The sequence below is a fragment of the Silurus meridionalis genome, chromosome 4 (assembly GCF_014805685.1).
Source record: "Silurus meridionalis isolate SWU-2019-XX chromosome 4, ASM1480568v1, whole genome shotgun sequence".
Taxonomy (NCBI): domain Eukaryota; kingdom Metazoa; phylum Chordata; class Actinopteri; order Siluriformes; family Siluridae; genus Silurus; species Silurus meridionalis.
This window is the reverse complement of record NC_060887.1, coordinates 23,181,291-23,208,141: the sequence shown is the minus strand read 5'-3', so window position 1 is coordinate 23,208,141 and position 26,851 is coordinate 23,181,291. Positions and strand designations below refer to the sequence as shown.

At 35.8% G+C, this 26,851-nt stretch overlaps 1 protein-coding gene across 4 annotated transcripts; it reads left to right on the top strand.

Moving 5' to 3' along the window:
* The first annotated feature begins 117 nt into the window (after positions 1–117).
* inpp5b (inositol polyphosphate-5-phosphatase B) lies at positions 118–26,609 on the top strand. Of its 4 annotated transcripts, none has more exons than XM_046847314.1 (23): positions 118–414; positions 7,185–7,264; positions 8,158–8,255; positions 8,726–8,755; positions 8,884–8,994; positions 12,548–12,664; positions 16,113–16,194; positions 18,566–18,736; positions 18,855–18,956; positions 19,116–19,230; positions 19,470–19,586; positions 20,190–20,377; positions 21,342–21,453; positions 21,528–21,637; positions 21,763–21,898; positions 21,986–22,096; positions 22,188–22,353; positions 23,013–23,248; positions 23,472–23,579; positions 23,989–24,073; positions 24,173–24,300; positions 25,160–25,271; positions 26,050–26,609. In XM_046847314.1, the coding sequence occupies exons 1-23, from the start codon at positions 358–360 to the stop codon at positions 26,157–26,159; spliced, it is 2,682 nt and encodes an 893-aa protein (XP_046703270.1). In that variant the 5' UTR covers positions 118–357; the 3' UTR covers positions 26,160–26,609. The 4 variants fall into 4 exon arrangements, with proteins under 4 accessions (XP_046703270.1, XP_046703269.1, XP_046703272.1 ...); XM_046847313.1 differs by having other exon boundaries at positions 119–414; positions 18,563–18,736; XM_046847316.1 differs by lacking the exons at positions 118–414; positions 7,185–7,264; positions 8,158–8,255; ... (1 more) ...; positions 8,884–8,994; positions 12,548–12,664 and adding an exon at positions 14,382–14,653.
* Positions 26,610–26,851: the final 242 nt, after the last annotated feature.

Sequence of the window (26,851 nt, the reverse complement as noted above, 5' to 3'; positions counted from 1 at the left end):
TAGAGGACACTATACCCTATGTAGTGCATTCTGTTAGTAACGGTGAGCCGTTTGGGATACGACTAAGGCACTGTGGAGGCGTGACGTCATCGCCAGCTTGTACAGCCTCTGCGTGGCAGAACAGCGCGCGAGAGAGAGAGAGAGAGAGAGAGACGGGCAACAGCTGGATTAAGAAAAATCAGAGACATGTCTAAGTGTGGAGTGAGATAGTATTTGAAAGGCTTCAGCGTTATCAAGCCGTATAAAGACTGATAGAGTTTGCTCATGCTGCGTCTTACGTGCTCTCCTAAGTTTCTGCGCTGTGCGCGTGCTAGCCGCGGTGAGCTAACGGTCCAAAATTAATGTCGGCTGAGCGAAATGGATCAGTCCGTGGCGATTCAGGAGACTCTGGAGGTCGGGGAGAACTGCCTTATTGTATCCTAGATTTGTTTTATTTTAACTTGTATTTGCTGTACGAATTGATAATACTACGATTTTTTTAAAGTTACATTTTTGTAAAGAAAATCAACTAGTTACAACTTCTATTAATAGTTCCGCAGTAATGGTACACGGGAGCGCTTCATCGGCATGCAGGCCGAGGCTTCAACTCGTTTACTCATAACACATGTCCCATACATGTACATTTGTGCGTAGGAATACTTTACTCTATAATACGTTGCATACTGCATACGGTTGGCGAGGCGCGTGATGTAACATATTTGAAGAGAACAAGTTGCAACACTTTGGTATTTTTCAACCACAGCTGGATGAATAGCTGTCAAATAGCTGATGTTTTACTGCAATCAACCTCACGGGGGCGCTCGTGTTAATGATTGATCATTTATGTATATCAGTGGCGGGCCTTTTCTGCTGGCCTAAAAGTTAGTCACTGTTTTTGTACATTAATATGCTTCAAATGTGCAGTCTATTTTCTTAAATTCATATTTTTTTATCGGTTTTACTTGTGTATATTTATGTTGGAGTTTATGTCTATCAGATAACTAATTTATCAGATTTCAGCCATCACATTACTTGTTGCCAGGGTCAATGGAATCTGCTTTTAGGCCTTCAGAAAAAATACAGGTTTCTAGAAGCTGTTGCCTCAACCAGCCAAATTTTAAATTGATGGTACTGGGGCCTTCTAGCAGGCATACAATGATGTGGGCATTTTAATGGCCTTTGATTGGATGGTCAGAGAACGCACTAGTCAGAGCTCACAAACTGCATCTGCGCAAACTGCACAAGCTCAAATATATGCGTGTGGATCAATAGCTGCTTTTTTATTCCACAATGTCTGACAGTGGAGAAGAAATTGATTTTAGAGATACTTACAATGAAAATGTTCATGGTGGACTTTTCAAGAAAAGCTGGACATCTTGAGGAAAGGTCAGCCAAAAGAGTTCAAAACAGTAGTTAAGTTTTTCATGAAACATTTATACTTTTGTGCTTTCTTTCCTGTTGAATTTCAACAAAAACACAACTTGCCTTCATTTCAAATCTCATGCAGCATGCAGCAAAAGGAGACTTTTTAAATTGTGTTAATTGACTTTCCTGCTTTAGTAATTGCATTCGTTCTTGCTGCATGAGATCATGCTCTTTGTGATGCAACTCTCTGTTACACTGGGTTTCTATATAATATTGATGGTTTCCATAGATGTGGTGTAATAATGATGGTATTAAGAGGTGGATTCATTTAGGTAGAACACCACAGAAGGCCTAGGTGTGAAATGTATGGCTTGCCACTGATGTAAATATAGGGCTGTAAATAACTATTATTTTGATAATTCAGACGATAATGTTTCCAAATAATTTGTATTTTTTATTTTTTATAAAGCCACATATTGAGTTTAACTATCTTTAATTTTGACATTTTATAAAGCTTATAGTGGCTGCTTGTTGGAGTGCATGGGGGATTTCTCCTTAAACAAATGTACTGATGCTGTGTTTTTTCTTTCTGTTAAAAAACAAAACAAAAAAAACAGCATTTGAGTATGCAAAGTGAAGCAATTTCCGTAAATCAACATTTGTATTCTTTTTAATGATAATTGCATACGGCAAGTTCACAACCATGCTTAAAAAAATCTATGTAAAATATAATACAACATGGTTTTGTTCATTTTTGTATAAAGATATAAGATATAAGCATCTAGAATATATAATAAATAAAATTGTGTATAATAATTAAATGGTATCTGCATAAATTAAATATACAAACATTAAAAACAAGCATTTAAATGTAGTCAGGCGGTAAAGCACGTTTAAAAACAGATAAGGTACTGTTGTAGTAGACAAACGCTATAAAAAGAGAACGGAACAGAGAAACGCAGCGAGCTAACAGGCCTGATTAAAGAAAGGAAAAATGCATTGGTGTACAAATGCATTACCATTTGCTGAAAACCACAACAGTAAATACTGCTGCTGTTATTGACTGTTTTTAGATTTAGTGTTTGTTCGTAGCGTCTGAATCGAATCCATCACTATGTCGCGAGTTAGCTGAGTCACGACAGAACAGATCCTGTGCGACTGTCCTGAAGTTACCAAACAAAAGTTTACACAATAGCACTTCATTAAACTACACCAATTTCACATGATGAGGATTATACAGTGTTTACTTACCGTACTGATGTTTCATTTTCATCCGTGACAACAGTGTGTTTCCTTTTCCTGCTGCTGGTTTACCCTGAACTTTCCGCCATTTCGCAGCGGCTGTGCTATTTTACCATCACGCTAAACCGTAACCTAAGCAGCCCAACTAATCAATAACGCCATTCGTTGACAATAAATCTCATTATCGATTATTATCGAGTTAGTTGTTGCAGCCCTATATATATATATATATATATATATATATATATATATATATATATATATATATATATATATATATTTTAGAGTAGTCAATGTGCAGCTTGTATAGTAGTACAGATTTAATGTCCTCTGAGAATAACTCACCATACAGCTATTATTCTCAAAATAGCTGGCAACAAAGTTTAAGTATTATGTGGCTCCTCATGGCAAAGAAACTAAGTTATAGTACAGTGATCAGGGTCATACAGAGGTTTTCCATGACGGGTTCCACTCCAAACAAGCTTCACATGGGTAGATCAAAAAAGTTGAGTTTTGTGCATCAGATGCAGAAGCTGGCTCCAAAAAAAAGACGCATGAGTGTGAGACCATACGCCGCACACTGCAATAAGTCAGTTTGCATGGTCGTCATTATAGAAGGAAGCCTCTCCTGAAGCTGGCTCACAAGAACGCCCGCAAACAGTTTGCTGAAGACCACCAATTTTTTTGGCTTAGAGGGTGTCCAGCATGTGTGGTGACCTCCTGTTGAGGAGTACCAAGAAAACTGTGTTTTGCTTACAGTCAAACATGATGGTGGTGGCATCATGGTCTGGGGCTGCATGAGTGCTGCTGGTACTGGGGAACTGCAGTTCATTGAGAGAAACATGGATTCCAAAATGTACTGTGATATTCTGAAGCAGAACATGATGCTCTCCTGTCAGAAACTGAACCGAACAGCAGTTCTGATGACAGCTGCCTGAAAAAGTATATCTCCAGACCTGAAGTAAGTCTGTACTGCTATACTAGCTGCACATTGACTACTCTAAAGTTTATGCAATTTTCATTACTATAGAATATGGTTGCTGAAATGTAGGAGGTGTACTCACTTTATATATATATATATATATATATATATATATATATATATATATATATATATATATATATATACAGCAGGTAAAATAAGTATTGAACTCCACCATTTTCTTCAGTAAATATATTTCTAAAGGTGCTATTGACATTAAATCTTTACCAGATGTTGGTAACAACCCATGCAATCCAGACATACAAAGCCATAGATGTCTATAAATGAAGTTATGTGTAATAATGTGAACTGACACAGGGGAAAAAGTATTGAACACTTGAAGAAAGGGAAGTAAAAAAAAAAAAAAGCCATGAAAAGCCAAGACACCAGCTGAAATCAATCAGAAATTAAAAAGCAATCATGCCCCTCGTCACTGCAAATTAATATCAGCTGCTTCAGTCTCAACTAATGGCCTAAATAAAGGTGTTCCATTATCAAGGTGTTATGCAAGAAACATCTCATGATGGGTAAAAGCAAAGAGCTCCCCTGAGCCCTTCGCAACCTTATTGCTGCAAAATATACTAATGCCATTGGTTCCAGAAGGAGTTCTAAACTTCTGAATGTTCCAGTGAGCACTGTTGGGGCCATGATCCAGAAGTGGAAAGAACATTTCACCATAAACCGGCCATGACCAGGTGCTCCTCACAAGATTTCTGACAGAGGAGTGAAAAGAATATCAGAAAAGTTGTCCAAGAACCAAGGACCACTTGTGGAGAGCTTCAGAAAGACCTGGAATAAGCAGGTACAATTGTTTCAAAGAAAATTAGAATATTATTTAAGACCAATAAAAAAAATAAAGATTTTTTTTTACTGAAAAGTATGAACATGTAAAGAACTTAATACACGGTCGGGGGAATTCCTTTGCATTAATTGCTGCAGTAGCATGTGAGGCGAACAGTCTGTGACTCTGCTGACGTGTTATGGAAGCCCAGGTTGCTCTGATAACGGCCTTCATCTCTTCTACATTGTTGGGTCTGGTGTCTCATATCTTCCTCTTTACAATACCCCATAGATTCTCCATGGGGTTTAGGTCAGGCGAGTTTGCTGGCAATCAAGCACATGAATACAATGGTCCTTGAACCAGGTATTAGTACTTTTGGCAGTGTGGGCAGGTGCCAAGTCCTGTTGGAAATTGAAATCAGCATCTGCATAAAGCTGGTCAGCAGAGGGAAGCATTAAGTGCTCTAAAACTTCCTGGTAGATGGATGTGCTGACCCTGGACTTGATAAAACACAGAGGACCAACAACAGCAGATGACATGTCTTCCCAAACCACCACTGACTGTGCAAACTTTACACTGGACTTAAAAAAAAAACTTGGATTCTGTGCCTTTCTCTTTCTCCAGACTCTGGGACCTTGATTTCTAAATGAAGTGACAACATTTTCCTTCATCTGAAAAGACGATTTTGGCCCACAGAGCAACAGTCCAGTCCTTTTTGTCCCTTGCCCAGGTAAGACACCTCTGACGGTGTCTCTGTATTATGAGTGGCTTGACACAAGGAATGCGTCAGTTGTAGCCCATGGATACGTCTGTGTGTGGTGGCTCTTGAAACACTGAGTTCAGCTGCAGTCCACATTTTGTGAAACCACATTTTTTCCCTTCTATTCAACTTTCCATTAATGTGCTTGGATACAGCACTCTGTGAACAGCAGCTTCTTTAGTGATGACCTTTTGTGTCTTACACAGTCGCCAAAGCTTGCTCATCAGGGATAAAAGCACACCATTCACCCTGACTGTTGATTAATGTAAAGCTACTTTGAGACAATGTCTGTTGTGAAACACGCTATAGAAATAAACTTGACTTGACTTGACCCTTCATGTGCAGGGTGTCAGTGATCATCTTCTGGACAAGTGTCAGGTCAGAGGTCTTCCCCATGATTGTGTAGCCTGAACCAGACACCATTTAAAGGCTCAGGAAACCTTTAATGGTGTTTTGATTTACTGTAATTAGCTGGTGAGATTGTGACACCACGAGTCTCCAATATTGAACTTTTTCACAATAATCACATTTTCTGAGGTTATTAGCTGTAAGCCATAATTTTTAGAATTAAAAGAAATAAACACTTGTTCATAATCTAATTTATTGAGATGCACCTGTAGTCTGGTCAGATGAGACCAAAATTTAACTCTTTGGATGCCATAATCACACCATGTTTGGAAGACAAATGGCACTGCACTTCACCCCAAAAACACCATACCAACAGTAAAGTTTGGAGGTGGGAACGTCATGTTGTGGGGCTGTTTTTCAGCATACAGTATTGGCAAACTTCATATAATTAAAGGAACGATGAATAAAAAAAAATGTACAGAGACATTCTTAAAAAAAATCTGCTGCCATTGACCAGGATGATGAAGATGAAACGAGGGTGGACATTTCAGCAAGATAATGATCCCAAACACACTGGTTTCAGAGAAAGAAAATAAAGCTGCTAGAATGGTTCAGCCAATCACCTGACTTGAATCCAATAAAAAAATCTATGGAAAGGACTAAAGATTTCAGAATTCAAGAGGCCACAGAACTTTCGAGAGTTGATGAATGTTTGTGTAGAAGAATCCGCCAAAATCACACCTGAGCAATGCGTGCAACTAGTTTCTCCATACAGGAGACGTTTTGAAGCCGTCATTACCAACAAGGCTTTTGTACGATGTATTAAATACATCATGTTCAATACTTTTTTTCAGTGTCATTTCACATTATTACACATAACTTCATGTATGGACATACAGTATATGGTTTGATTTCTGAATCGCATGGGTTGTAACCAACGTCTGGTAAAAATTTCATGCAATAGCACCTCAAATATATTTACTAAGAAAAATGTTGCTGTTCAAAAATAGGATAAATAAATAGGTCTCTGTTAAATAGGGAAATAAGTATTTTGAATGTAATTTAGGGATTATTGGCCCAAGATTTATTTTAAATTCTGTTGTACTTAACTTTTAAATACAGATTAGTAAAGAATGTTCACAATTCATTGCTTAAGCTGTGTTGACGAGAATGAATCAATGCATTTTCAATAAGCTTCAGTGACCAGATGTGGGTGTGTCCGGGGATGTAACAGAGTGTAACTTTATGCAAATATGGAGCGGCTTTGGTGCAGCATTAACCAATGGGTATGAAGACAGTAGAGCACACATGACCCATCTCCTGATATTAAGTGGATTGCTGTCTAATAATAGTTACTATAGGAACCAGTAGTAGGAACGCCCCTGCGGATTCATAGTACAGCAGCTGGTGTTTTGCACTGATGCAATCACTGCATGTCTGAACATAACATCAGGGTTTGTTATAATCTAAAGTGATAATCCAATATGTCCACATAAAGTAGCTCAACTGAAATTACTGTCTTCTTTAATTATGTAGAAAATGTAGAACTCTGGGTGTAAATATTAGTGGAGTTTTATTATTATTTTTTTTATTAATTTTGTCATTTTGTTCACTAATTCTATGAACACTGGTCTCGACTGTTCTTTTATTTTTTCTTATACTGCTGGAGCCAGTTTTAAATTCTCCTGTGTTGTATGACTGATGACCTTAACCAGCTATTTATTCAGGCTGTTCAGTGTCTGTTACTGCTGAAAGATTGTACAGAAAGCCGACTCCTGGGGCTCGTGGAGCACAGCAAAGAGCATGCGTAAGACTCTACATCACATTTAGAACACATTCCTACACTTACTAACATAACTTTCACTGAGGACGTGTCCCTATAACTTTTTTAATATCAAGTAAAGTTTTTATGTAATAGGTTGTTGTAGAAACTTACAAATCCAAATGCTTTTTGACATTATTTGTATTAGGAACCCTAACCCTAACCCCATATATATATATAGATTTTTGTTGCCTGTTAAGACTTTTGAAAAATAGGAAGATTATATTTTCTGTGAAATGGATGACTCAACTGAATTATTTCATGTCCATTTTTACTTTCAACATTTTTGTCTCTATTTTAAAAACCTAAAGTTATACCCATGCAAACACTGTTACAGACAGTAATTTATAACCATTTTTAGAAGTACGTGTATTAAGTCCACATTTATTCCACATTTATTTTGAGACTAAAGAACCAGTGGTTATAGAAAATTATCTTGTGATATCATCTTATGATGATCTGATCTTATCTTATCTCCTGCATATAAGCAATCCACACTGAGATCTAATGTACACTGCTCTGTCCAGTGTATCTTTTTTGCACTATAGTATTATATTTGCAGTGCTAGCCGAGCTAAGTATATATGTTGTATATATTTGTTTTTATGCAGTTTATAACAGAGGTGTCACATCTTATCAGCAAAGGGCCAGTGTGTGTGGGTGCGTGTGTGTGTGTGTGTGTGTGTGTGTGGCGTGTGTGTGTGCAGGTTTTCATTTTAATCAAGCAGGAGCTATGCTGGATTGCACTTGTTTAATCAGTTGTTCTTGCCTTTCAATAACCAGGTGTGGCTTCTGCTTGGTCAGAATGAAATTCTACACGCATACTGGCTCATTGTCAATAATATTGGGTGTCCTTGTTTTTTCCCTATTCTTTTTCAGATTATTTATATTCACCCATAGAAGAATGGCAATCACTGGCAATGATGTAACACTGCAGAAAATCCTTCCAATTTCATATGACTTTTCAGTTGTTGAGGGTAAGCCTCCTCTCAGTCTTAACACATTTTCTCTCATTTCTGATGTTTGTCATTTTGGCATTTCTGGCACTACATTTCTGACAGTTTATTCAGTTTTTCAGTTTAAATAAAAATGCTGATGCTTTTATATACATTTAATTCTTCACATTTCAAGCAGTGCAATTGAAATCTAATGCAAATACTGATTTCTAATAAGAAAACAACATTTATCTCTTGTTCACTGCATGAGTTAAGGATATAAGCGCTCATATTTGACCAACATTTTTGCACTTCTGGCACCTGCTGGTGAGTGCTAGCATCAGCACTGACAAAGATATTCTACAATAAATTTTTTCTTTAAGACAATCATTAACATTTATTATTAGTGCCACTGTAACAAGTTAGGTGGTGCTGTCTGTGGTTTATGATTGCAGGATTGTTTCACTGCAAGCTGTAGCATCTTTCCTTTATCTGTTTTTTTTTTTTTCCAGTTTCGTCTCCTGATGAACTTTCTGTAGTTGGTAAGTACTCGGGTTCGTTGTATATTACACTCAAAAACATTTCATCTGTCACTTTAAATCAAGTCCAGCCCAGTCAGATCATACTTGAAGAATGTACTTTGTCATTCTATTTCCTCGTACTCTGTAAGGTGCCGATACTCGAGTTAGAGTAACATTCCTAAATGAAGAGATGGAGCTCAAGCTGCCTTTCGGTTCCCACACACGTCTCTTCCTCACTGAAGTCAACAGAGCCTGGTGTGGTAAGACATCCTATTTTCATCAGACATCTCTGGATAGATGGGACAGTCTTTTAGCTTAGTCACTTACCAGCTCTTTGATAAAAATCAGCCCTAGCATTTTTTTCAGAATGCATATTTTATTATTATAATAAATGTTCGGCTGTTACAGCATGTAGCTTTGCCATTGCATGATTACTGTCATTGGAGCGTTTAATTCAGGTTTTCTGGTGTATTGCCTGGTCTAAATTATACTTGATGTGAATGAGTGTACAGCTGTGTGTGCACTGATGTCTGATCCAGAGTTTATTTTCAGCCGGGCTTCAAGAACTACCACCTTCTGACTAAGTGGCTACTGACGAATTGTGTTGCTGAAGGCCAAAGAAGTTCAAACTGGATTTTTACAGGGTTTAGCAATTAGTGTGTAATATCAAGGTCTTAAAGTAACCACTGTTCCTGTAATTGTTGTTTCCTGGTACTGAAGACATAATGCACTATCCTACTATACAAGTGGTTTGGAACTGTACAAAAAAGTTGAATTGATTTAACTTTACATGTACAGTTTGTTTTTAAACTCACCAGACTATAAAAGTGTATTTAGTATTCCTTGTTCAGTGTGACGTCGGCAATAAAATTGTAGTTTAAATATATTAATATTGACATTATTTATTTAACATTTCCTATCTTAATACAGTATGGAGGATTCTGCTGCTTAAAGCTTTTAGTAAATGAATGTATGAATTCAATGTGAGTTCAGTTCTTTTTTGTTGAATTGCACATGAACATATATAAGTTGAGGAAATGTTATATTTCCTTTGAGAAAGGACTTGGCACAATGGCACTTGGTCTGTTTTTTTTCATCATGGTTAAACAGTTTTTAGTAAAGTGAGGCATGAGATTTATCTGATACTTTTTTCTGAGTAGTTAATGGTACAAGCCAGTTTGTTTATAAATGTGGTCAGGAAACGCTTACTCTCAGCCAGCAGCTGAATGTAGCACACACACATCAAGACGGATGTGTCAGAGAGTTGAGGCGGGGTAAAACACAGAGTGAAACTAAACAAGGGTGAGGAGTTTTTCTTTTAGTTTGATGGTTTATATCTGCTGCATGTGAGTACAGAAGTGAAATGTTTATTTCCTGTTAAGAACATAAAGCTGCTTGTTGTTTATCTCTTTGGTTTTTTTTCTATTTGCATTTGCAGCAGCCCGGATTAAATGATTGCTTAATATATAGGAAGTTATTTGTAGTTAAAGAGAAACTAATTTTTTCCTGATATTAATTAGAAAAGGCTGGGATATAAATACTTATATAGTCACTGAGCTATCACTAATGTCCACAGAAGATATTTTTGTTGCCAATTAGATCATGAGAAAAATGCTAATTAAGAATGTGTGGTGTTTTAGATGTTTGTGGTTGAACTGAAACACCAGGAAGGTTTTCTAGAAACGGAAGTACATGTCTTCTGTGCATGAGAGAATGAAAAGAAATAAGAGAATGTTAAGTTCCTAAATTCTTTACTGGACTGAGTTACTTAATTTGTTTAAAATACACATGTTGCTTTGTCTTCATGTTTGAAGCACATAAAAGGCTGATGCACAGCGCTACCACATTTTGACAGATTTTGAAATTTCAGAGCCTTCCCTTATAGCATCACATCACAGCATCACATTTTCCAAGACAATTTTAGTGTTAAATTGTTTAGATGAGAACGATGCTTGATCTTTTAACTGGTTTGCTTACAGTAATTAAGAACGATTAGATCAACTTAACACATTTTTAGAGTGGCCCTTTTCTGCAAGAGCTTTAATGATTGCACACTGACTGCAAAAACGTGTAATCGTGTGTGGTAATGTTGAGTATTTCTAAATCATTTGTTTAATGGTGAAAGAAATGGGAATTAGCAATGTGTAGCTGCATCTAAATAACTGGTAGGGTAAAAGATAGCCAGGCTGCACTTTTGGGTTAATTAACTAATTTTAAATACTCATTGTAAATGCTTGGACAGAAGTCACTTTCTGACTGTGCTCTTTTTATGAAATAATCTCATGAAGTTATAAGAAAAATGCAACAAAATTAATCTGATCTTGTAACGTTTCATCACCAAAACTTATTACCCAAATAATAAATAAGGGGGTTCAGTCTAGCTAAAGAAATGATAGTGATATATTTGTTGTTGTTTTAGGACTCCTTTAACCTCAAACGCTTTCACAATTGGGCGTATTTGCCGTTTCCTTAGCAGTTTGCCGTTTTGTAGCTAGTCCAACGTCCACTCTCCTTCTTTCATAACCGGGCTTGGGACCATTCATGGTAGAGTATTTTATCCCCCTTTGCACCACTGAGCACCCATGGCGGATTAAGGGCCTTTCACAGGGGCCCAAGAATGGCAGCATGCTTTTTTGGCCTGGACTTGAACCCACAACCACCGGATCTACTAGGTTGCTACCCCAATTACTGTTCATAGTTTAATGTTACAGAATGTCTGCGAGACTTGAGAGGAATTAGCACTTTCTGGTTTCTTTGTAACATGACAAGCAGTCATTTTTGCCTTATTCGCTTCAAGAAGTAGAACCAAGAGGCTGGTTGTAAATAGCTCCTATAATATAACCGTAAGCGGGAACTAACATGCCTACATTTATAGCAATGATATTTTGTCCATACTGTCTGCTGATAGAAGAAGATGAATTAACACATGTGGAATTATATACATAACATAAAAGTGTGAAACAACTGAAAATATGTCATATTGTAGGTTCTTCAAAGTAGCCACCTTTTGCTTAGATTACTGCTTTGCACACTCTTGGCATTCTCTTGATGCCTACTTTGAAGAACCTACAATATGACATATTTTCAGTTCACTTTTTTGTTATGTATATAATTCCACATGTGTTAATTCATAGTTTTGATGCCTTCAGTGTGAATCTACAATTTTCATAGTCATGAAAATAAAGAAAACTCTTTGAATGATTAGGTGTGTCCAAACTTTTGGTCTGTACTGTATATATATATATATATATATATATATATATATATATATATATATATATATATATATATATATATCTCAATCACATTATTTTTATTAATTTATTATTCGGCTTAGATTACGTGGATGAGGTGTTACAGTGTAAATATTCTACGCTCTACGTCCCCATTACATTTGTATAGATCTGTTGAGGAGGTCACACTTACTCCAGCTTTTGCAGCAGCCTCATGCTTCTTAACGTTTCTGTGTTTTTGACTCTTTACCGAGCAGTCTTCGGACTCATCAGTTGCAGCAGCATAGATCTATTTTGCCAAACCCGCTATCTTCATCTCAAGAGTTGTCATGATTGAAATATTGTAATCAACAATCATAATGTAGTTTAAAATGAAAGTTATTCCACTATTCATTCAGGTGTGTCATAGTTCACTTCACATGTATGCTGCTTAACAATCAGCACCCCTAAATATAAAACACCTTCCCACATCCATGTTCTCTCATACTGTGCTGTCATAGCAGTACATTGTCACACAGCTGAAAGTTAATTGTGTATAGATGTTTGTTTCATTTCCTGTTTTCTATCTTTTTATTTTTAGATGTCTGTGAGCAATACCCAGCAAGTCCAAAATTTACCTGGCTTACTAAATACCAGAAAACCTCTAAAGAGCCTGGTTTATTGACACCCAGTGCAACACGGAAGCTTAAAAAAAAAGGCAAGTAATACTGTCCATTTGTTTTACTTATTCTGTTTGATTTAGTCTTTATATTGCACAAAAATAAAACATTTTACTGTATTTCTCTTCATGTGTAAAAAAATATGTACATACATATTGATGTTTGTTTATATAGATTTATATTTTGAGGGAGATTACATTTATTGTAATGTTTCATTATTATATTAACATCAGTCCTTTTAACCACAGTCATGCTGAATTTAGAAAAGAAATTAATTTAAAGCTTTAGCTGCATTGATATTTCTCATTTTAGGGATTATTTGGGATTTTTTTGCAAAGCTTGTTTGTACTAAAATTAGGATGTTTAAAATAGCCAAAAACTCTGCACTGGGAAATGAGTAGTTTTAAGTCGTGTTTTGGAAGCCAACAGTTGTTGCCAATTGTTAAAATAATAAATTCATTTGACCAAATTCAAAATGCTGTAGAAAGCCTGTCAAGAGAACCACCTTCAAGAAATACAATACCTCAAATTTTAAGGTAGGGCAAGAACATTAGCAACATCACGTAAGCATCATGTGATGGCAATATTATTACCAAGCTGATTATTGTCAAGCTTCACTCCACAATTTCAGGCATACACAGACAAGGCTGTGTGTTTTAAGAAAGCTGTGTGAGTGACATCATTCTGTGAAGTCAGACTTGTGGTATGTCTCCTGACTATGCTAACTGTGCATAGTATACCTTGAGGCTGTTACTAAACCAAAAATAGTTGCAAGAATAGTCATGTTTGTTTTTAATTGACAGTAGGCTCAGGCGTTTAGCAATTCTTGTTAACTTCACCTGGCCAGCAGAGGATTTCTTTAGAAAGACTATGCTAGTTCTTTGACCAATTGGCAAACTTCTCATTAAAAAACAAAACAAAACAAAAAAAAAACATACCAGTCTGTCTGCATACCACATTACACAGTCGTGTGTCTTTTCACTCTGAATGAACAATGGCCTTCACATGGTGTCTCTGGCATCAGTGTGATCTGAGTGACCTTGGTACAAGTAAATTCATATTTGAGAGATCTGAACAAAGCTGGTTGGTCTAACAAAAAAAGAAAACAAATCAACAAAAAGATCGTAGTAGTATAAAGCTAATTATCTTGTGTGTTTAAAGATTGTAGTAGATAATCACAGATCACAGTCCTTTTTTTCATTTCACATCAACATATGCTATAACTTTTTGTTAAATTTATGTCACCTCATAAAAGAATGATTTGGTTGTGATTCAAGGTCAGCAGTTTTAGAACACATAATGGGTTGTGCTCAACCACAGCTGATTTAAGTGCCGTTACAGCCAATGGAAAACACAAGGTTCTGTTTCAGTGTAAGAATTTTTTTAAATAATCTTGTGACAGCTACTGTGATATTCTCTGTGATATTCACAAAAGAGCATTGATACTTATAAGACATCTACTGTAATGGTAATAGGGAATTAAAAAAAATTTCATATTTTTCTGTCCATAATACCAGTGTTCGAATTGAGTGGACCCCCATGACAAGTAAAAAATAGACTGAATTACACCACAACTCTGGACCCTCCATAAGACTTGACTCAATTCGAGCACTGCTTAATACCCAAAGCACACTGAAGAATGAGCACCTTTAAGTGTAAACCTTATCGCAGGTTTAGTTTCATATTATTGTAATTTATAGTATCGCACAGTCAAGGATGTGGAGTGGATTATCTGGTATAAATGATGATTATAAAATACGGCGGTAATCGTACACTGAAAATCCCTGGTTTTAACTTAATCTGGCAGCGGAAGTTGTAGTTTGTGAGCTCGGACGCTCTGAAGATCGATTGCTCGCGTCTGGATGTGCTGAGCGCGCACTCATGCCTGCGGCTGCAGCTCTGTAGCAGTGCGTGCTGAGGTTTCTGTTCTACTCTATGGCTGAAGCAGGTCTTGTGTTTTTGGTCTTCACCGTCCACAGGATGCCCGCGGAAATAGAAGAACATGTCTAGTGCTGGCGGATACTTTGGTGAGGAAAGAGTCTTAATGTTGTACTCTTTAACGAACTACATAACCTAAAGAGCACTTGTGTTACATAATCCTGTTCTCTAGATAATCTGTTTTTGCTTTAAGACCATTGTCGTCGCCGGTCTATCGATGCTTTTACATAAACGGGTTAGCAATGTCGAGAACTAGCTTCTCATCTAGTGTCCTAATGCGACGAGTTGAATGCTAGGTTACTGTTGAGATTTACTGTAAACTAGGTTACCTTTGAGATTATTAATAGTGCCAGTCTGATCTTATTTAGTGCTAGTGAATGAGAGAGATAGTTAATCACACTTGACCTAACACGCATACGCAGCGCTTCATACTCAAAGTGCATAGTGGTGGTGGTGGTGGTGTTTTTTCTGCGCATCTCATTCTAGCACCTAAACAAAGTGTTTGCAGAACAAGTAGGTTTGAAACTGGGTTATAAATAACAATGCCTTTGTGCGCTAGTTTCACATGTCACTCGTATCACGTCAAGTGGCGCGGATGGCGGAGTGAGCGCGAGAGTACAGTAATTAGTGCAGCAGAGTTTATGTGCACTTTGTCTTGTAGATAAATCTCTCTAATCTCCTCCATGGTGTTGGGTTTTTATTTTCTTTGCCCCTGGAATTCCAGGGAGTGAGAGTGCATAGGATGAGATGCAAAAAAATGTAAATTAAAACAAGAATTTCCCCTTTTTTTCTTTTCTTGACATTATTCAAGAGCATGCACTACAATTTCAAGTGAGGATTTGTTTCATTGTATGAACGAATAATAAACATTCGGTTGTGTGTTTTGTTAGGATTTGTGTGTCCTATCTGTTGTGTATGTATTTGATCTAGCTCATGATAAATATCACTGCTGGTGGTGTACTAGACTGTAGACTGTTGCTCTGTATTTGTGTAACCAGTTAACCAGTGTTTGTGAAGCAGGAGTGTATGTGAGCAGATTTTGTTTCTTATTAGGTTATTGGTCTGTTTCATTTCAATTGCATTTGATTTTTATACCACTCTTGAGTATGGACATTATTACAAAGCAGCTACATAGAAAGACATAGATAAGGGATATTCACTTTTAAGTGACTTAAACATCCCTATTTTTCTCTATCCCTATTTATTTGATTATTATTTGAATGAAATGGGTTTTATTGCGCACTTTATTAAAGTTAAAGCGCATTGGCTTATACTTAATGACAGTGTGGATTTACAAATATAAAGTGACTAAAAAATGTGATTAAACTGTATTGTGCACATTAGCAGAATGAGCCTGATATTTAAAAAGTTAAATTAATATAGAAGACTGTACTGTTTATTGTTTAATAACTTTTTGTTAACTTTGTTTTATCTAAAGTGGTTTGTGGCTGCAAAAAACAAGAAACCCTACTGTACATTGTTTGACTGATGCTTTCCTTAGACTCAATAATGTGTCTGATCAGTGATAATTCCCCGTCCTTCTTGCAGACAGATCCCACACAACCCACACAGACAACAAACACACAAGTACCAGCACTGAGACAACCAAAGGAAACAGACTTAATGAGAGGTGAGCAATTTAAAATAATAAGTAATTAATTACACATGCAGTGATTAATAAATGACTTGCACATATAATTGTGTATTTCATGCATATATTTACGGTTGGTTTATGGTCTGTTCTATTTTTTCTTATGCCACGACAATCTGCCAGTTATCATTTTTTTAATAAATAAAGAGGGACATTTGTATTTTTGTCTGGTTATAGTTATTTAATATATAGTAGTTGAACAACTATAGAACAACTTTGCACCTTTTAAGAAATATAAACAATTATTGCGTAACTAAAGACTAAAACAAAAATATATATTTTACACAGAAACCTAAACCTGATTTTCCTTAAGCTCTGACACTGGAGCAGTATGTATTTTTATTTGCAAAATAAGAACCCTTTTTTTTTAAGTCTGTGTATAGTTAATAACAGTAATAATCTAGCTGTGCTGTTTAGAAATCATAATATTAACTTCACAATTAACCACAAAGGTGATAAATGTTAACAGTAATACATTGTGGGTAGCAACATTGCCTATGACTGAAATAAAAGATATTCATAAAAATTTTAAATATTGGCCAATAATACATGTACCTGATCTAAAAAGAGAGCTACTTTTTGGTCAATGTTTTTTAGAATAGGACTGGTCTGGTGCTTAGGCACTACATGAGCTGAGCCCATTAGTACAGGAAGTACTACCCCACCCTGAAGCATACCAACATAATACGTCATCATATTGCCCAACCCTCGTTCCAATGTTTGTGTTTGCCAAGCATTGAAGTACCTGTAGGCTGAAGGCCATGTGTGTAGACTGATTGTATAGATGAGTTTTACTGCTGAAATATGATCCCTTTCCAGTGTTTCAGTATATAATTAAGTTTAGATTTATTTTACATTTGACAGTAAAGATGGTTGATAGTAAGAGTGTAACGACAAATTGCAGCCACATTACAATTCTTAAATCAGGTTGCAGTTTAAATCTCAGGATATTTTTTAACAAAATGTAACTAAATACTAATAATGAGTGAAAATCTTTTTTTTTCCTGTATTTAAAACAATGCAGAACTGCATTTTTGTCTGTATAGAAATAGAAGTAAAACACAAAATAACAGGTTTCAGAGTGTGACGCCTGTGTTGAACAAATACAATTTCTGAAAAAAAGATTGGATGAGCAGAATTGTGAAGTTGAAAATTGAAAAGTAATTGCTTAACTAGGAATGAAATGAGTCGTCGAGTAACTCTAGTAATTCAAATACAAAAATACGGGGAATAAACAGTGAGAGGAGTAAGATTCAAGCCAAAGAACACAACAGAAAGTTTCCTAAGTTTGGGATCATGTCAAACTAAAACATCTAGAAAAGCACAAACAGTGTGTTTAACTTTTAAAAATATTTTTTAATTAATTTTAATATTTATATTTATGATTTTTTTATTTATATATTTGTATTTGCATTTTTATGTAATATAGCAATTAAATGCACTAAATGGGTTTAGTTTTCACAGATTGCATTTTCAGCAATAGAAATAGACATTTTTCTGTAAAGGAAACAAATCACTTAAATTTAAGAATGATTGTATATCGTTATGAGGTGGGACACAACTACTGTATATTTAGTATTGTACTTTTTGTCAATTTTGTGGACTATTCAAAGGAGCAGGACAGAAAAACCCTTGTAGATATTAAGGTCCATATTCATACTGGACATGGATACTGGCTTTGATGTAAGCTTGACCTTTGACAATAAATGTAAAAGTATGTGTAGTTTTCAGAGTTTCTCTTTTTTACATTTAAAAAGTATATATATATTTTTTTGAAGATTTAATATATTGATTTAATAATAGTTTAATAGAAACAATTTTTTCTTAGGGGAAAAACATTTATAATGCAGAGTTGTGACTTTCCACGATTATTTTCAGTTGTAAAATCTGAATTTATTGTTAAAAAATTGAAAAGTAAAAGATGTTCTAAATGCTGCAGTAAATTTACTGCCTCTAACACAAACGAATTATCTGTCCTACAAAACGTATTACTAAAATATAAAATAAAAACATTTTAGCATCTTTGATTCTGACTGCATTGCTCACATTTGTTCTACATTTATGTGCAGTTTTACCATGTGAAACGAGCTAAATATTTCAATATACATGCTTTCACAGGATTTGTTTTCATTTCTGTCTGTTTTTTTATTTTTGTCTTATACCTACTTAGTCTGGCAAGTTGCACCAGGGAAATTAATAAACTGTGAATTCTGCTTGAATTTTAGGTCACTTTGGATAAAAATGTCTGGCAGATAAATAGATAAATAAATGTACATTTCTATTTATGGTTCAGGCCCTGTTATGTTTAGGGTCATTATTGATGAATGCATATTTCTGAATATTTCAGCAGCCACGGGAGAGAGAAGGTGGAAGTGAGGAATGAGCTGGTTCGCTCATCTCAACACACTGTATCCAACAAAGCCCAGATGCTCACCATGCCCCAGTTTGGTCTACGTGATAACCTCGTCAAGTGTGAACTCCTGAAGAAAGAGGAAACCTATACCTACATTGAAAACTTCACGTAGGGGCTTGATTTGCTTCACAATTTCCCATTTAAAAATATTTTAAGTGTATATGTAAATATAAATATACTTAAGCAGTTATTTATATGCTTACTTGCTTGTTTGCTATTTCTTCAGCTTCTTCCTGGGTACGTACAACGTAAATGGGCAGACACCGAAGGAGTCCTTGCAAACATGGTTGGCTTCCACTTCTCAGCCTCCGGATCTCTACTGTGTAGGGTAGGCATTCTGTTGAATTGTTTGCCTGTTTGCATGTTTCCATGTACCATGCTGAAATTTTAATGCAGGCAAAACAAAGAACAAGTTCTACATAAGATAAGGCTTTGGCATATTTGCAATAAAATCAAAAGTGCTTATTTTACTGGGTTTTCTCACTAGGTTCCAAGAGCTTGATCTAAGTAAGGAAGCATTTATCTTCAATGACACACCCAAAGAGCAAGAATGGATGAAGGCTGTGTTGGATGGCCTTCACCCCGATGCCAAGTACGCCTTAGTAAGGACTTTAGAATCTTCATGACAAATATCTGACTTTTTTCCAGTGAATTTTGCTCTTTTTGAATTCCTCGCAAAGCATCACATACATATGTACTATTTTGTTTACAAAATACACAGCGTGGAAAAAAAAATACTATTTTAAGTGAGTACAGTTTAGTGAATCCAGATTAAATGTTTTGTGTTTTTATTGCAGCTTTTGTGAGAGGATAGCTGTTAAGTATCTGCTCTGTCTTACAGATTAAACTGGTACGGCTAGTGGGGATCATGCTGCTGTTTTATGTAAAGAAGGAACATGCTGAGTTCATCTCTGATGTGGAGGCAGAGACTGTGGGCACAGGCATCATGGGAAGAATGGTGAGGTTACCCAAACTGTTTTTCAGAGTTTGCCTGCTTGCCTATGAACCAGCTATAAGCTATTGCAGTGTCTAAACTTCCTGTGAATTTTATTTATTATCCATTTGATGGTCTGGTGTTTAGGAAGTTAGAACATTCATATAATTGATATTACTAATTTATTTTCATATGTATTTACAACCCCAATTTCAAAAAAATTTTGGACACTGTAAAATGTAAATAAATGCAATGATTTGCAAATCTCATAATCCTATTTTTATTCACAATAGAACCTATCAAATGTTTAAACTAAGAAAATGTACAATTTCAAGGAAATAAATAGTCATTTATTAGCCCCAATAAAATGGTATATTTTCTGTTTAAATATTTGATATGTTTTTTGTTTTATTGTGAATTGAATGTGGATTTATGAGATTCGCAAATCATTGCATTCTGTTTTTATTTACGTTTGGCACAGTGTCCCAAGTGTTTTTGGAATTGCTTTTGTAATTTAAGCATAATAGGAATTTGCATGTATAAACACAACAGAATAGCATAACTCTAAATTACATTTGTTTATTGTTTGTTTTGTTGTAATTAGTTTGTATTTATCTCTGCTTTAAGGGAAATAAAGGGGCTGTAGCAGTTAGCTTCAAATTCCACAATTCCGACATTTGCATGGTGAACTCCCATCTAGCAGCCCATATAGAGGAGTATGAGAGAAGAAATCAGGACTACAGGGACATCTGCAGCAGGATGCTGTTCAAACAGCTTGATCCGACACTTCCTCCACTCACCATCATGAAGCACAAGTAACTTTCACTGGAACCAAGTAGGGATGCACCGAAATGAAAATTCCGGGCTGAAACTGAAAACCGAAAAAGAGGAAAGCAAGACCGAAAACCGAAACACCGAAAGAAATTATGCCAATTATTATTACCATCGCATTTATGGCTATGACTGTGCACTAACCTTACTAAAATCAAGGCATTTCAATTGCATAAATTAATATTAAAGTTTTAATGAATAAATCAATTACAAATTATGAAAATATTTATTTAATAGCACATTGCAACAATGCACAGGATCAAATAAATTAAAATTCAAACTTAAATGTTTAACTTAAATGCACTCATGTGTACATTAAATAATAATGTACAGGCCCTCTGGCCTGCTGAAAGGTTGTAAAATTAAATATGTTCTTTCATAAAAACAAAGTGCATTCAGAACAAGTGCAACTGCTTAAAGATACAACACTACAACAATATCACTGGGAAACTTCCTGCCTTTTCAAAAACGTCCGCCACAGATGGAGTGCGCATGCTCGGAGGGGTTTTGCTTTTCTGTGCCGCGTTCCTCTCGTATTCAGCATAGCGATCGGGATGTTTGGATTTCAGGTGATAAATTAAACCCGACGTGGAGAAAGTCTTTGCAGACGAAATTTCGGCATTACATGTTTTGCAAATCGCTATCCGTGGGTCTTTCTCAGATATACTGAAATACGTCCACACCGCAGACGTTTCAGACATGCACGTGCAGGCCGCGGTTTCTGTTTGCGTCATCACAACAAACTGTTTCGGCCGTGTTTTTTCGGTGATCAAAGTCTTTCGGCCGAAAACCGAAAATGCACTTTTGGGCCATTTTCGGCCGAAAATTGTCGGTGGCCGAATATTCGGTGCATCCCTAGAACCAAGTTTCAGCATAGTTCTATAGATTGAATACAGACTAAGGTTTCCTTAAGCACATCTGAATCTAAATCCAATTTTATTTCTGCAGTGTTGTCCTTTGGATTGGTGATTTAAATTATCGAATAAGTGACCTCGAGGTCGACCATGTGAAAAATCTGATATTGAAAGAGGATTTTGAAACACTCTACAATCATGATCAGGTAGACCTTAATGAATAAAACGTATTTTGTGCATACAACAATTTCAGTGTTTACAGTCTGTTTGTGTGCTGTAGCTGAAGAGGCAAATGGAAGAAGAAGCAGTGTTTGTTGGCTTTGTGGAAGGTGAGATCAATTTCCAGCCAACATACAAGTATGACACTGGCTCAGATGAATGGGACTCCAGGTAAGACTACACTTGTTTCAGATTTGATCAGATGCTGTTTTTTTGTTGTTGTTGTCTTTGTAATAACATTTGTCAAGAGTAACAGTTTTGGGTGCACATGTCTGTGTCTGTCGGTGTACAATCAGCGAGAAGTGTCGAGTTCCAGCCTGGTGTGATCGTATTCTGTGGCGAGGGAAGAACATAACCCAGCTGAGTTATCAGAGTCACATGACTGTGAGAAACAGTGACCACAAGCCTGTCAGCTCCCTGCTGGAAATAGGGGTGAGAGAGACAGCTTTAGCCTTTACTTTAGCCTGTCTTCTATGGACATGAATGGTTTTGCATGATATTTCCTATTGCTTTTTACAGATCAAAGTGGTGAATGAGGCGATCTATAAAAAGACATTTGAGGATATAGTGCGGACTCTGGACAAACTGGAGAATGAGTGCATTCCATCAGTTTCTCTGTCAGAGCGAGAGGTGAGAGTACTGCATGTAAACTAGAGCATGAAAATTAATTAGGTTTATGCCTGTATTCCCATTTTTTTTCTTTTTCTAATGTTTCCTTTAGTTCCACTTTAACAATGTGAAGTTCATGCAGCATCAAGCACACACTCTGACCCTTTACAATGATGGGCAGGTACCATGTCAGTTTGAGTTCATACAGAAGCTGGATGAACCAGCCTATTGCAAGCCCTGGCTCACAGCCAATCCATCCAAGGGCTTTGTGGCCCAAGGTAGGCACGCTCCTCTGATGTGGTTCGTAATTCATACGAGCAAATTCAGAATTTGCAATGATGATGATTTAAAATGTAATGATGGCAAATTTTGTTGTTGCTTAACACGACACCTCTCTCTGTTTAACACTGATGAGCATTTCTGTCAAGACTCTAGCTTAAACAACTTTTTTTTTTTTTTACTATTTTTCAAGCAAATTAAGAGTGAAGCACTCAACCACCTGGCTACATGAATTGCACTGGGTGCACTTACATACACTAACAGAACATACTGCCAATTATAAGTTTTTTTTTTTTGTTATTATTTATTTTTTATTTTTTCGATTTTGAATTCATCTTTTTAAAACTTTGATGTTAAATATATTAACCTTCAATAGAAACACAAAAAAAAATGGTTTGTTTTGATTTGTCATCTTTACCAAAGTCCTGCCCAAAATGTTCTGTGCAGAAGAAACAAAGTTAAATAAAAACACATATGAAAACAGCAAAGAACTAACATGAACAGGGCTATAATGTTTTAATATATAATTCATTGCATCTGATTGTGACTTTTTTTCTTCTACAGCAGTAGTCTGCTAAAGTAGGCGAGCTGAATTTCTGGCTTGTACATAACATAAGTTGTGACTTCAAGAATTTTAGAGCTTCTTTTCTTAATGCAGGGGCCAGTGTGGACATTGAACTGGAGGTGTTTGTGAATCGCTCCACTGCTCCAGAGTTGAACTCGGGCCAACAGCAGCTTGAGGACATTCTGGTGCTGCATCTGGAAAGGGGCAAAGATTACTTTGTTTCCATCACAGGCTCCTACTTGCCCAGCTGTTTCGGCTCATCCATTCACATGCTCTGCCAGCTTAGGGAGCCAATCCAGGAAATGCCTCTGGAGACCATCCACAAACTAGTGAGTTACACTGGACACATAATAAGTTATGAAAATCCTAAACTAAACTGTTAACTATTAAATTGAGTAAAAAAAAAAAATTATATATATATAGAAATTATGAAAGAAGAGCTGGTGGTGCTTGTAAAAGCACTCCTGCCCTTGCCATTCTGCAATATGTGAACAGTGATAGTGTTTTATTGTGTGTGACTATCGATTGCTAATTTTCTGTTTTCTATGAAAGAGCTTGTTACCCAGTGAACCAAACAACACAGACACTGAAAAGGCTTTAGACATTCCGAAAGAAATATGGATGATGGTCGACCATCTCTACCGTAATGGCTGCAAGCAGGTCAGGATGCCACCCTTATTGTCTGCATGTGTTTGTATGTGCATTTTTGAGGGACAGAGAGAGTGAGGGAGACAGAGCTTGTATGTCTGTCCTTTAAGAATATCAGAGACATTTTTTCAAACTGTAAAGAAACAAATTTCCAACTTTTTTATATATATATATATATATATATATATATATATATATATATATATATATATATATATATAAAATTACCACTTCTCCGGTTGTTTTTTAGCTGTGCCACAACTAAAAGAAGGCATTTGCATAGAATATTATTAAGCCTTTAGCTAACAGAGCCACATAGACAAGGGGGGGAAGAGACATTTTTTGCCAGTGAATCAAACTAAAGTCAGCCTTTTTATGATTTGAGTAGATTTTAACTTGTTGCTATTTCTTTTCACAAAAGGAAGACCTCTTTCAGCAGCCAGGACTACGCAGTGAATTTGAGGAGATCAGGGACTGCTTGGACACAGGCTCACTTGACACTCTCCGTATCCTTTATACACTTGTATTCTTGTATTATTCTTTTATCATATTCTGTGTAAATGCTACTAGTTCTATTTGGTACATACCCTTGACTAAATGTCCAGCTGGAAATAACCACTCTGTGGCTGAAGCTCTGCTTCTGTTCCTTGATGCCCTTCCTGAACCAGTGGTTCCTTTCTCTCTGTACCAACAATGCCTGGACTACAGCTACAACAGCAGCCAGTGTAAACAGGTTAGTGTTTCTGTACTTATTTAAAGGTTTGAAAACACCTAGTCTTTTATTGTTTTTGAGAGACACCTGCATTTTTACTTTGTTTACATTCTTAAGATATATTTTTTCTACAAATGTTAAACTTTATTTTGATTGAAAAATCCTTCCTTAACATGAAAACAGCCTTACACACTCTTAGCATCTTGACAGTTAGTTTCTCTAATCATTCAGCTGAAATATTTTGCAACGGCCTGCCAGAGGTGTCCATGAGAATTTTTCTTCCTGACATTTTAGTGCAGTACACTGGAATTTAGGTGCAGTGAATGGGGAGGTCCGTTCATGATAGATATTGTTCCAGCTCAGTGTTTGCTTCTAACTAAAGAGTTCTAAATAACTCTTAAAGAGCTTGAATGCTTCATCTCATTGTTTTGTTGTTTGTTGAAGTTGATTCCAATTAGATGCAGATAGAAATGCATGGCATTGAAGTATGGAATTGTAGCCATGTTGGTTCAGTATTTGGTTTTACCAGGAATAAGTGTCCAACTTTCCATGTTCCAAAACAACCCCAAACAATGAAACCTCTACCTCCATGTTTGACCTGTGGGTGTGGGGCAGTTTGGTTACATCTTTCCTGTTTGCCATCTTACATAGATTTTTCAGTTTGAGCCAAAAATTGTCAGATTTGTTTATAGAACTTTCTTCCAGTTACTTACTGTCCTATTCCTTTTTTTTTTTTTTGGCTTTTTACATATTTTGTTGCATATAAGCGAAAGTAAAAACATGCATGTGTCTCAAAAACAATAAACGGCACAGGCACTTATGTGTATTTGTTACTACTATGATTTTTATTGATTTTGTTTTTTTATATTTCTGTTTCTAGATCATTTCTTTGTTACCTCATTGGCATAAAAACATTTTTAACTATTTAACGGCATTTCTACGGGAACTGTTGAAGAATTCTGATCACAATCGGCTAGACGTCAACATTTTAGGTAAAAAGATGCTTTCACTTCCAGTTTTCTGCATATTTTTAAATATTTGGATTTTGTGAACGTGGGCATTTTGAAGAAAAGCAGAACTTAAATATTATTTCCACTACACATGATTTCATTTTAAGTATATTGCTTAGTGTTCCTTTTTTTTTTTTTTTTTTTTTTTTTAAAACATATATACAGCTATTTGTAGTTTTTAAAACTAGACTTTTAAAGTCTAAACCTAGTTTAGGTTTTGTCTGTTGTGTGTGTATATACTGTACAATATATGTAATCGTTTACCTACAAATGGTTGAATTCAAAACTCTGTTCTAACCAACTGAGAGTAACATTAACTAACTTTTCACTGTTTAGTTTAATGCAGAATGCTAATTTAAAAGTATATTATAATGGTTTCTAAATTATTTACAGTCAAGTGTTTTAACAATGATTAGCGTGAGGCTACTCAGTTATGGGTCTCATTGAGCTTATGATTAATGATCACACATTTGGCAAATTATAATGCTACTAAGAAGCAATGCACCAAAACTAGAGAATAATCTGGTTATCTAGCTACGTTAAGTATCAGGCCGTTCTGTAAATATTAATGAATTATGTTGATTGAGCAGAGTTTCTATAGACAGTATTTGCTTATTCACACCATGTACACTGTGTATTACAAATTCGGAAATTTTGGAATATTTTGAGCAGTTTTGATTTTCATAGTTTCAGTCTGATGTTTTTAGATCATGTGAAAATGCATGAGCTGTATTCATTGTTAACTCTGTTTTGTTCACAGCCACAATATTTTCTGCCTTAATGCTAAGGCCCCCCACAAAGCAAGACATTTTGGAGAAAAGAAAAGCAAAGGAGTTCTTTCAGCATTTCTTGGTCCAAGAATCCCACTGATCATCACATCACTGTCTTCCTATTTTGCTGCACAGTATTTGACAATTTTTGTAGCTATAATTTGTGCCTAACTTGTTTATCATTTATTTTATCATTTTGTCTTAAACTGCTACCAGTTGAAGTCAATAATTTTAAAGTAGCTTATTAAAGAACAGCATTGTTTTATAATAAAAGGAATGATTTGGGGGAAATAGATTTTATGCACATTTTCCAATTAAGTCAAAATTACATGATCAGCCAAGAGATGTTTTGGGGTCCAGATTTTGGTGCTTAAAGTGTGACGCTAAAATATCTAGTGATGACATCTTTTACTGGTGTACAAAGCGTTCATATACTTCGAGATCACGTCAAATTTGTAGTAATTGAAAGTGACGGACGGTTCATCAATGTAAATATATTTTTCTACTCATCAACTCATCAATAAAATTGTAACTGAACTCATGTACTAAATAGACCAATATCCCTTACCTGCTATAATTGGAAATTGACTTTAAACAATTTACCAAATTTGTTGCATTAAGTCAAATTAACTATTGTTTCCTACATATTCTTCAGCCACTACAAAACACTATATAACAGCATTGTGATAGCTGCACTGCAATATTGCCAAACATTTTGGCTGACCTGCTAAATTTGAGTGGAAAACTTGTGCAGATTTCATCCTTGTAAGGCAGCTGGATCATATAGAGGTT